Source organism: Cnephaeus nilssonii (genome assembly GCF_951640355.1).
Source record: "Cnephaeus nilssonii genome assembly, chromosome: 7".
NCBI lineage: Eukaryota > Metazoa > Chordata > Mammalia > Chiroptera > Vespertilionidae > Cnephaeus > Cnephaeus nilssonii.
Window position 1 is genome coordinate 80316141 of NC_137078.1, and position 12257 is coordinate 80328397.

General features: G+C 41.3%; 1 protein-coding gene and 1 pseudogene across 4 annotated transcripts in view; one reads left to right on the top strand and one right to left on the bottom strand.

The window, feature by feature from the left end:
- THRAP3 (thyroid hormone receptor associated protein 3) overlaps nucleotides 1-12257 on the bottom strand; it is a 50539-nt gene that overhangs the window by 5855 nt on the left and 32427 nt on the right. For all 3 annotated transcript variants that reach the window (XM_079778115.1, XM_079778114.1, XM_079778113.1), the window contains 6 exons: nucleotides 9165-10064; nucleotides 7002-7709; nucleotides 4979-5151; nucleotides 4120-4231; nucleotides 2982-3066; nucleotides 808-995 (listed from right to left, as the gene is read on the bottom strand). In XM_079778115.1, the coding sequence (XP_079634241.1) occupies nucleotides 808-995; nucleotides 2982-3066; nucleotides 4120-4231; nucleotides 4979-5151; nucleotides 7002-7709; nucleotides 9165-10064 (2166 nt within the window). The remainder of the gene's footprint in view (nucleotides 1-807; nucleotides 996-2981; nucleotides 3067-4119; nucleotides 4232-4978; nucleotides 5152-7001; nucleotides 7710-9164; nucleotides 10065-12257) is intronic.
- On the top strand, nucleotides 5158-6995 carry LOC307103662 (large ribosomal subunit protein uL22-like; annotated as a pseudogene). Its single transcript has one exon. The product of its transcript is annotated as a large ribosomal subunit protein uL22-like (transcript).

Consider the following 12257-nt stretch of genomic DNA (forward strand, 5'->3'; position numbering starts at 1 on the left):
TCTCAGTGGTTGTGCATTGACCTATGAGCCAGGAGGTCACAGTTCGATTGCTGGTCAGGGCACATGCCCAGGCTGCAGCAGGCCTCGGGCTGGATCCCCAGTGGAGGGCGTGCAGGAGGCAGCCAATCGATGATTCTCTCTCATCACTGATGTTCCTATCTTTCTCTCCCTCTCCCTTCCTCTCTGAAATCAATAAAAACGTATTTTTTAAAAAAGAAAAGCCCTAACTGTTTTGGCTCAGTGGATGGAGTGTTGGCCTGAGGACTGAAGAGTCCCAGCTTCGATCCCCAGTAAGGTCGTGCAGGAGGCAGCTGATCAGTGATTCTTTCTCATCATTGATGTTTCTATCTCTCTCCCCCTCTCCCTTCCTCTCTGAAATCAATAAAAATATATTTTAAATAATAATAAAAATAAAATAAAAGCTTGTCATTTTCAAAAAAGAAAGAAAACAACCTCTCTTGGAAATGTCTGCTTAGTTTAAAAAGCATTAAGATCAGCAATCTTGTCCTATCTAGTTCCATAGCTTGTTTGACCAGTGTTGTTACCTGATAATGACTTTGAGCCATTTCTAAAACATAACCTCCTCATGAAGATTTGTGATGAGAAAGAATATGTCTAAAACAGCCAAAAAACGAATCCCCAAATGATTTCCCACACTCCCGTAGCCAAATTAGCTGGCCATCTCCCAGCAGCAGGCCTTCTTTGGAGAAGGTTCATACCCCTTTGATAGGTTTGGTGTAGAGCCTAAAAAGGGGGAAGATGAGACTCCACTCAGGAATCTGAATGAGGTGGCAGGGGCTCACGTACTTCTGCTTCTTTGATCCTTTATGGGTTTTCTCTGTTTTTTCGGCTGATCTTTCCCTCGAGTGGCTTGAGTCTCGGGAATCCACTGATTCTCTTGATTTACCTCGTTTAAGATCTCTCTCCTTATGTTTTTTACGACGTTCAATATCAAGGCGGAGATCTACAGGATCATCTTTGTATTTTCCCTCAGCCTGGCAAAAGAAAATCAAAATGAAGGTTTTTGGGGTCCACGGCTGCCAACTCAACCACCCCATAAACTGTGGTTACTACTCCAATGGAGTGGTGCAGAGGGAGAACTGGGAGTGTGGGGCACCTCACCCCAGCTTGGGAGGGATGCAGATGTCCCAAGAAGTCACTTCATAAGGATCCCTCCCTCAGATCCCAAACCAGTTCTCTAAAGTAATAATGGTAGCCTTCTTAACATGCTCTATACTTGGGGGGATAAGGACACATAGGTAATACCTTAATCAATAAAGAAATTTTTAAAAAATAAATCTAAATATGCTCTATATTGATCTTGCTTCGTTTCCTCCGCAGCCCCGTAATGATCTGGCGAGCCTACAGGTTGAGAAGGCCAAATCAGCTCTAGAAAGTGGTTGGTTAAGGCTGGCTCCTGCTTACTCACCAGCAAGAGTAGAAAGGCATGTGTTACCCTTTTCCTACCTACAATGTAGCAGCCACCCCAAGCTTATCCTAGACTTGGAATCATGTCTGAGTACTGAGTCCAAAGGCAGACAGTGGGAGCCTTAAACAGCCTGCCTAAATGGTTGGTTATACTGAGAATTTCTCTAGAGAAGAAGTATCAATAATGTAGGGAGTACCATAATTTCATAAAGTGGCAAAACCAGGTCAAAGTTTTGTTTTGTTTTTAAAAAGGAAAAAGAAGAAAAAATCTTCTTCTAGGAAGAGTAACCACCAGGGAGGGCAGGGGAGCTGCAGAGACAATATGACCAGCACTGCAGGGGTCCCACAGTTCTCGGGAAACTTAGTGAGAGCAGAGATGCAAGGTGATTTCAAGAACATTATACACCAAGACTTGTCTCCTGGGACTAACACCTCCCTAAAAGAGCAAATACTGAGCAGTTCACTCTGTATTATAAATATTTCACTTACACTAAGCTTTTTGTTGAAATAAAAGTTTAATTTTAACAGGAGTGGTAGGTATTAAATTTATTTTATTTCCATTGTTTTTGAGGGGGGGAGTCTCTGCACCCTCCAAAGACTAAAGAAAAACAAGACAAAAGCAGGCGCTGCTCCCTCAGGCGGTGCACACAACATCTCTAATGAGCTGGCTTTGTGAGGCATAGATGAGATGTCTTCTGGGTTTCAAAACCTTGCTTTTCACATGTTAGTGTCAATCTGGTGGACACTTCAAGAAAAAGAAAAGGGGATGGGAGAGAAGAGAGATTGTGCAAGAGTGCCTCTCATCACATTCAACCAACAAGACAAAATTGTTTAGAAAACTTGAAGAGTAATTAAAATTTTTAGAAAGGTTTCAGCAGCATTGGAAGAGCCATCTTTGATTTTTAAATTTCAACTGTATGTGTGAATGAAGGTCAATAAATACTAAGGTCTTTTAAAGCACCAAACCTAGTATTTCACATTTAAAAAGTGCATATAAGCTTTAATCTCTTAAGAGTTTTTACGTGCACATCATTGCAAATGTAGCTGGGCTATCAAAGTAATGTTTACCTTCAAAGTAACAGTAACCAACAGATGATAGATATGGTACAATGTTAGAAAAAACTGGACTAGCTGTTTAAAACAGTCTACTAAGTTAAGATATGAATATTTCACTCTCCTCTGACATGCATGTCTTTTTAAATCATGGTTGGAAATAGTGCATGTATATAGTTGATTTGATAATACTTACAAGCAGAAAAATATCACAAAAAGTTTCTTCTCTCATCATGGGCACTTGTTCCAAAACTCCTTTTTTTTTTCTCAAGCTCACCTCAATAGACTTTGGGGTCATTTACCATATTCTAACCACTTCACAAAGGTTGTTGATACATTTAATAAAAATTAACCCTTTGTAGTTCATTTTTAGAATTATGCCCATCCTTAAAAGAAAAACACAAACTTAAGTAGAGAGTAATTTAAACAAACACATTTCTGTCAAGTTCATGCCCAACGCACTCATTTTGTCGGAATTACTGATCAAAGCAACAGTTCACCTTGTAGCCAGGTTCCCGGGGACTTTTCATTTCATCATGAGCCAATCCATGTTTCCTGAATGTACTGGGGGAAATGTCTATCCTCCTAAAATTGAAAACACAAAAAATGTTAAATATCCACAGTGTGACTATAATACAGGTAATATTTTAGTTTGTAAGTTGGTAATGGAGTCATAGGCATTCCTTTTTATTATGTTTCATTACTTACATACATATTACTTATATTCTTTGCATTCTTACCCTCTCCCATAGGAGTGAACAAAGCACACAAAATCTAAAACTTCTCAAACTCAAACAGTAATGTTACATCCAGGAAGGCAGACTCACAGACAAGCTTATGATTTCAAGTTCATACAAGATTATCTATAGAGCCCTGGCCCGGAAGCTCAATTAGTTAGAGACGAGGTTGGCAAACTGCGGCTCGCGAGCCACATGCGGCTCTTTGGCCCCTTGAGTGTGGCTCTTCCACAAAATACCACGGCCTGGGTGAGTCTATTTTGAAGAAGCGGCGTTAGAAGAAGTTTAAGTTTAAAAAAATTTGACTCTTTGATTGAAATTTAAAGAAATTTCAATCATTGTACTGTTGATATTTGGCTCTGTTGACTAATGAGTTTGCCCACCACTGAGTTAGAACATCATCCTGATAAGCTAAGGTTGTGAGTTTGATCCCCGGTCAGGGCATATACAAGAAAGCTACCAACTGAATGCATAAATAAGTGAAAAAACAAATCAATGTTTCTCCCCACCCACTGCCTTTCCTCTCTAAAACCAGTCAATCAATCAATAAGTTGTTTTTTTGGGGTTTTTTTTGAAGGACTATCTATATGTTCTACTAACGAGTTTCACCTTGGAAATTAGAATGTATTGGCCCATTATTCTCCAATGAGATAGGTCTAGAGGAGAAACAATTGCCCGGCATGACCCTAAATGCAAGACTACTGTACAAACGTGGTCCTACCTACTATACAACACATTCAAGAGTTGACTATTCCTTTCCATTCACAACTACAAACACCCACTTCTTTCCTAGAATCTGCAGGGTGTTACCTTAAATTCTACTGCTAATGTGGCAAAGATAGTTTAATATCTGATGATCAGTCTTTTATGACCACCTCCAATATAAGGTTGAGGTCCTCACCTGTGTATCTCTGGGCTTTTCTTGTTCTTAGCTGCCTCTTGCTCAGTTCCTCTCTTTAGGTATTTAGTAAAGCGTTCATGCAATGTCATTCCTGAGGACCCAAAGTGATGTTCTGTGGGGATTCAAAGAAAAACACATTATGCCATCAAAGGCAGACATAATATTCATAATATTCAACTCTTTTATATGAACCTGCAGCTACAGAGATGTGACTAAAAATACTCAAATCTACATAACAAACATACTGTGATCATGAGAATAGGTAAAATTCTGAATTTGCACAATCCAATGTTGGGCACTAGAATACCACTGTAGCTCCCTTAAGACATGGATACAAAGAAACCTGGAGCTTACTGTCGTTTGAATCACACCACCAACTCCTGCTTAAGTTTAAATTTCAGATGGAACCTATAACTGGCACAATCCAGCTTCTACATCACCTTTCTGCCATTCCCCAACCCGCCCACCCCCATCTGCCCTTATGGTGGAGAAGAAATTCACACACAGCGTAAGGTCAACAAGAGGCTTCCACTTACTGAACAAGAGAAGACAGAGGTGTGGATAAAACCACTTTTCATACTTCCTTTTTCAAGCATTTTAAGCCTTCATGTGGAAGATTTTACCTATTCTCATGATTACAGACCACTACTAATAATTCAAAATGTTCAGCTCTGTAATTAAAAAATGGAAACTCATCGCTGAAATGGATTTCCTTCCAGTCAGTCCCTCGCTCCAAAGGCCCTTTCAATAAGATAAAGGGCCTGATAAGGCTCCCTTATTCACCCGTTCATCCTTCTGCTTGTAATAAAGGAAGCTAAGCTGTGGCAAGGGATCCGAGCAGAATGGGGTTGGGACTTACCTTTAACGTGGTGAACAATGGTCACAATGTGCTGGGCAAACAGTTCCGAGGGGCTCCGCTGAGACTGAGCTGACTGTATGTGCTGGAAAATGGAACGAAATTCTTGCTCCTTTTTGTTGCTATGAACTAGATCCCGACAAAGCTTGCGCTCCTGAGCCAGTAATCCACTGGGTCTGGGGGGGAAAAAACACAAGGGGGCTGGCTCAATTTAACAAGATATACAGAAAGTCAGAACATTTAAACCCTAAAAATGCAATGCATTTGTTCAAAGAGTTTTAATTTTACCCACAAAGTTCTTTTTTAAATTCAAAGTAACCTCAATGCACAACTATGGAAAAAGGCATCCAAAATTTATCGCTTCCCTTTTTTCACTGGTAATCTTTAATAGAAAGGACGAGTGTTAAACCTCAGTGGTTCTGTTTTTGGCGTCACTGCTGGCTTTACCACACACAACAAATGAGAACGTATTTAAAAGATCAACTAGCTTGGCGAGCCAGAGCCATTCAGTGAGTCAACACAATGAAGCAGGAGTGAAATGTGGCTCCCGCTGACTTCCAACAGGCTGCAGAGTTTTTACATTACCCCAAATAAAAAATAGCCTGGCCTCGCCCTAGCTGGTTTGGCTCAGTGGGTACAACGTCGGCCTGCAAACTGTAAGGCCCCAGGTTCAATTCCGGTCAAGGGCACATACCCAGGTTGTGGGCTCAATCCCCAGTATGGGGCATGATTCTCTCTCATCATGGATGTTTCTATCTCTCTCTCCCTCTTCCTTCCTCTCTGAAATCAATAAAAATATATTTAAAAAAATAAATAACCTGGCCTCTTCCTCCTCCAGAATGCAGCCAGACGTGACCTCTGAAAATGGTTGCTATTCACTTGACCCAGAAACCCCCGCCCCCGGCCAAAATCATGCAAATCAAGAGGTTCAAATCTTCGTGTTCACTTTAAGAACACTTGTGAAACTGCCCAGGCCATCAAGAGTATGCATGTCCAAAAAGCCACCAAGTATCTGAAGGACGTCACTTTAAAGAAGCAATGTGTGTCATCCCGTCGTTACAATGTGGAGTTGGTAGGTGTGCCCAGGTGAAACAGTGGGGCTGGACTCAGGTTGGTGGCCCAAAGAGTGCTGAATTTTTGCTGCATGTGCTAAAAAACGCAGAAAGCCTCTAATGCTGAGTTTAAGGGTTTAGATGTAGATTCTCTGGTCATTGAGCACATCCAGGTGAACAAAGCTCCCAAGATGTGTTGTGGAACATACAGAGCTCATGGGCATATTAACCCATACATGAGCCTTCCTTGCCTCATTGAGAGGATCCTTAGGGAAAATGTGCAGATTGTTTCTAAACCAGAAGAGGAGGTTGCACAGAAGAAAAAGATATCCCAGAAGAAACCGAAGAAACAAAACTTATGGCCCAGGAGTAAATTCAACATAAATACTAATAAAAGTAAACAACAAAACCAGCCTTGCCATCACCACTCTAAAAACCCAACACAAATAAAAAAAAATTTTAGGAATTTCTAAAGTACTCCTCTTACCCACAGCCCCAACTCTAAAAACTGCCACATTATTTCTTGGTGAAGGTCTGTAATAATAGGCTCTAGGAGCCTACTAAAAATGGAAAAATGGATCCTGGATGGCTGTATAGGCCAAAGGCACCTTAAGCAAATTCCGGGGGGGGGGGGGGGGGGGGACACAAAACAAAACAAAAAAACAAAAACAGGATAAAGGCTGGGAAGGCGAGGAGGGGCTAGAGGCTGGATAGAGGGCCGGAAAACAGCAGAGGGGACCCAACACCAAAACCAGTCACTGAAGAAACACCCTTCACCACCCCTGAGATACTGACTTCAACACATAATAGCTTAGTGACACACACTCCCCACTGACAGGTGTGGACCCGAGGGTATCAGCTGTGAAACTTGGACAATGGAAAATACAAGAGGGGCCCGTCTTGGTTCCATTATGTCCTCAGGAAGAGAGGTTAGGAGGCACCATTTAGGCCACTGATCAAGGACTAAACCTCACCTTGCAAGGTCCTCATCAAAAGAGTCCATCCGGACATTGACCTGGGCCTCTCGAGTAATAGAGAAGGAAGACTTCCCTGTGGAAAAGTCTCCTTTGGCTCCTAGCTTCTCCCGGCTCTCAGAGGTCTTTCTTGGGGGAGGTGATGAGCTTTTCTCCTGGACCGCTTTGTAAGCAGTCACTCGGAAATTCTTTTCAGGCACAAACCCCCTGTGCCCACTTTCGGTTCTCTTGAGTCCTCCCCGATCCTCCTTTTTGGATCTCTCCGAGAAAGACTCCTCCTCCAGCTCCTCTGTTTTCCTTTGCTTTTCCTTCCCTGGAGGTGCATACACTTCCCATTTGCCTGACTTCTCGTCCTCCTGGTTTTTGTTTGCACCAGCTATGACTTTCGACATAAATTTGGGTTCATCATCAAACTCAGATTCCTTCCTTCCTTTGGCTTTGTCCTTATCTTGATCATCCATGTCCTCCTTGTGGAAATCAGCCATCTTCTTCTCAAAGTCATCTCGGAGCTTATATCTTTTAGGAGACTGGCTACCCCGAAAAGGCTTCTCAGAATCAGTTTTGGGAGCAAACATATCAGATTTTATTTTCGAATCACTCAATCCTGTGTCAGAGAAGCTCCCTTTCTCTTTCATTTTCTCTTTATCCGTATTTGTTTGTTTCTGTTCCTTATCTTTTCCATTCTCTGTCTTCTGCTCATCTAGATACCTGGTTATAAAAACAAAAGGGAGACACACAAGAGGCTTCTTAAGCAACCCGATCTAAAACAGCACCACTGGTCTTGGGTTTTTGAATCTCTGAATAAACATGTCTCGTGGATTCCAGTGTTACCAAAGGACTTTCTCCTTGGCTACTTTCTAGTAATTTCAGAGAAAAATACATGGTCCATGGAATTGTGTCTTACAAAAGCAACCAAAAAGAAAATAACAAAGGTAATTTTTAGGATACTAAAAAACAAAAACCTACTTACCTGTAAGTGGTCTAGGAAAAAAAAAATTAAGGTCTTATCCAACCTTCATTCAGTCACTTATAATCTGCTTTCAGCAAAATTAACATAGAATGTTCAACCTTGGACTGTTTTGCTTTTATATAACTCACATTTGGAAATACAAGTCTCAAAAGAGACCTCAAATTTGCTTCAAGTCACCTAGAAGATCTAAATATGAAATATACTGCAAACACAAATAAAAACAAAACATGTGTTAATTGAGAGCAGGGGGGTGGGGGGAATCATCCTACTCTTTCTTATGGAAAAGCAGTGCTCATACCCAAGTCTTCTAAAGACATTCACAGTTCTGGCAAGGAACCAAACTTACATTTTAAAGTAGACTTACTTAAGGCTGGAAAGTAGATTCTCAACATCTCATTTGTACCATTAATGGAGAATATGGTAAAACAGAATCAAAGGACAGCAGGATATCAAAGAATAGTAAGAGAAAAGAAAAAGGGAACTACCCCTTGCTCGGTAAATCCTTCTTGACAACCTGGTCCCAAGCCAACGTCCCTGTTATGTCTCTGCTGTCCCAATCCATCCAATCACACAAAGATTCAGGTTCCAACTCACCATGTCCCCCAGGGTATAAAGACGAAAGCATTGTCCCATCCTCTCCTAACATGCAGCCCAGTTGGCTTCTACTGGGAATACACCCACCTTGTGATTTTAAAACCAGGCCTTCCTGGACTAAGCCTTGGACTTTCCCATTCTGCACAGTCTCCTCAACTGGAGGGTGTGAGGGTGCAGCTCTTCACCATGATGGGCTGATGTAGATCAATCACAGTAGATGGTGGTTCTTAGCGGGTCTAACAGCTCCAATGGCCATTCATTTTGGCAAAGATCATATTTTTTTGATAGCTGACCCACAAATCTCTACTGTTCTCTGGCTTACATTGGTAGAATCCAAGGCAAGTTTTTAAATGTGAAAACATCATTTCAGAGTAGTTTAAAGAAACTTTATGCTGCAATACAAATTCAGGAAGGTAGGAAAGCTAGAGTTAAGCTTAAGATGTCCTTAGGTGATGCTTTTCAATTTTGCTAATGAAAAGTTTAGGAAATGGGGATTATCTTTTTACCATTAATCACAGCTCTAACTTAGATTACATTACAATCAAACTGCCAGCTGGTGAAATAAAAACACAACCAGGCCAGGGAAACAAGGTACTTGCCTCTTTGTATAGGCTGCTCCTCCTGAAGCAGCCTCCTCCTTCTGAGACGAGCCATATGTGGAGCCAGTGGCCGGTGGACTCTTACCCACAGGGCTCTTCTTGGATGGACTCAAGGACCCAGAGCCATGGTCAAATTGACCTTGGTGTGTCCCAGCTTGGTACCCAGAACCACTCTGCAGACCTGAGCCCATCTGGGATGTGCTGGAAAGTGGAGGACTAGGCTTTGGCACAGGGCTAGGACGGGGAGACCGCCGCCTCACTACCACAGACTGGAGGGGGCTTTTAAGAGCAGGGCTCCGCTCCCGGGGACTTAGCTCAGAAACTGCCGATGCCCGTGATGCAGAACCAGCACTGTATGTGCTGGCATCTGCCCATGGCTTCGAGCTCTCAGATGCTTTTGTATCTTGAGAGGTGCCTCCAGAGAATGACTGCTCCTTGGCCTCTTCTTGGTTATCTCCAGCAGACTGAGATGGACGGCTATCCTTGGAAGAGGACTTTTTCTCCTTTGCAGACTTGCGCTTGGAAGATTCAACTCGGCTGTGGTTGGAGGAAGAACGAGAGGATGAGGAGCGCCTTGACCTGTCAGAGGAAGACTTATCCGAGTTTCTTGAATGGCTCCTGGATCTCGGTGAAGGAGACCTTCTCTTTGGGGACCGGGATCGGGACCGGCCCCGTCGAGGACTGTATGCCTGCCGATAATTCTGCCAATTTGAGCGGTAGTTTCCATAGCCTCCTCGGTTGTACTGGCCCCATGGATAAAAGCCTCTGTTGCGCCCACGGAAATAATAGGGCCTTCTATAGCCTCTGTTGTGACCTCGGAAATCCCGATTCTGATATACTCTTGGGTGATTCCTCTCTCTGTTATGAGCAGGAGAATATGATCTGGAACGAGACCTAGAACTGAAAAGGGGATGAAGGGAGAAGAAATGTTAGAATTTTGACAAAATTTATTCTTGAAAAACGTGACAAGAAAAAAGTAACATTTTGAAATTCCTGCTCATAGGGAGCACACTTAAATATTTAATCCCATTGCTTATGAACCATATTAAGTACAAAAAGACAAATAAGAATCATTTTAACAAATGAGATGCCAAGAATGCTTATTATAGCACATTTTATTTTTATAAATCTTTATTGTTGAAAGTATTACATACGTCCCCTTTTTTCTCCCATTGACCCCTTATAGTCTGCCCCTGCCCTCACTCCAGGTATAGCACATTTAAGTAGAGCTATATTTCTGCAGTGAAAGAATAGCAAAATGTCCTTAATACAGTAAACTAAACAAAGGCTATTTTAATATAGTGTACTAATTGCTTAGGGTTCTACAGCACAGGGGATTTTACAAGAGCCTACATCACTGGAAGCAAGGAAGAACTACAAGCTATGATATCCAGACAGTTAACTGTTCAGGTCCTTTGGCCCCAATACTGTTTTAACACTCTACTCCCCATCCTATTCACCTCTGTCTGTGCAGGGCTAATTTCTTAGATTCCACTAATACCTGGAATTGTAAAAACACAGTAACAGGTCTAAATTAAAGCCACTTAACTAGGGACTTAGAAAAGCTTTGAACACAAAGCTTAAAAGATTTTTTACTGAAATTATATCAGCAAGGCATACAAGTATTAGTTTTTTACTGGGGACCTGGAAATGGTCTCACTATTTAGGTCAGTTTCTGTGGCTGAACTACAGATTAACTGTGTGCCACAAGAGGGCACTACTGACTATAAGACACACAAGTGCACCGGAGATTAGCAGAGAAACTATAAAACAACCCTTCCTTACCATGCACATCTTTCAAGTCAACCTAAAGCCTAAGATGTGTTATTGTTTAAAAATATAGAACTCTAACTTGGCAAAGGTACACTTCTAGAATCATGGGTATTCAATAGTAACCTAACTTTGTAAAAATTTTATATCCATGAATACCAGGCTTATCAATGACAGGGAGCTTTGAAACAAAGCTCCCTGTCATTGATCAAAAAGCTAAAAACTGTATTTGTTGGTGTAAAAATCCACTGGGGTTCTTAGATAACACCTGTCTTGTCAACTATAATACAGATCATTAACCACTACTCATAAGTAGTTAGCTAGAAATATGTAAAATTGCTAAAAAATGCTTTCCAAAAATATTTCTTTACATATAGAATAAAAACCCTTCAGTTACTCAGCAGGCCTCATAGCAGGTCTGACTGGAAACCGATTGTTTTATAAATAACTCCATTTAGCAAATGTGACAGGTTTTAACAACAAAATGACATTTAAAAAAAAAAGAAATTTACACTTAATTTAATCTAAAGACAAAGTGGGCTTGGTTTTCTATTACTTATTACTTGCTGTGCTCAGGTTCTTTACCCCAAGAACAAGAGCTTCTGGCAAGATGCATGATAATGCTGGTCATTAATGGTTGCTATTTAAGTACAATTTAAAAAAAACAAACTTACCTTCCACACTTTTCATTCGAAAACAGTACAATATAAGAAAAGAAGGAAGAGGCAGATGCAGGCTATGCAACTGAATGTGATCGGATTAAGTGGCTACACTTGAGGGAGGTGCTGTACCACCAAACTAAGGAGGGTTTAATTCATGTTGCCATCCTCAGAGGCTACTGTTGCTTCGGTCACCAATTACTAGTGAGGGCCCTATGGCATACTGCATCCAAAACCCGTAGTCACTGCACAGATGCAGGAACATGAGTCTCTGCAGATTGCAAATGTTATTTACAAAAAGTCACTTAAAAGAATACAGTCTGTGAAATACAAGGAAACAATTTTCTCCAATTCTACAGAACTCAGCAATTAAGTTAATTTAAAGGCATGGTTTCTCAAACTCTCTGGATGGGTAGTATAATTTCCTTGTAGAAGAAAAACAAAAAGGAAAAAAAATCATGAAACAGATAAGCCAGAAGAACTGAATATCCATGGCAAATTTATCTGTTTCTGAAAGAGAAGTCACACTAGAATCAAGTCTAAAAACCTGTTTTCTAGTGGAGAAATCCCTCCAAAACAATTTTCTAGGTATAAGATAGCACATGAAGGGGCTCTAGACCTACCCCAGCACATACTGCCTGCCTATATTTTTTTCCTCATTTGC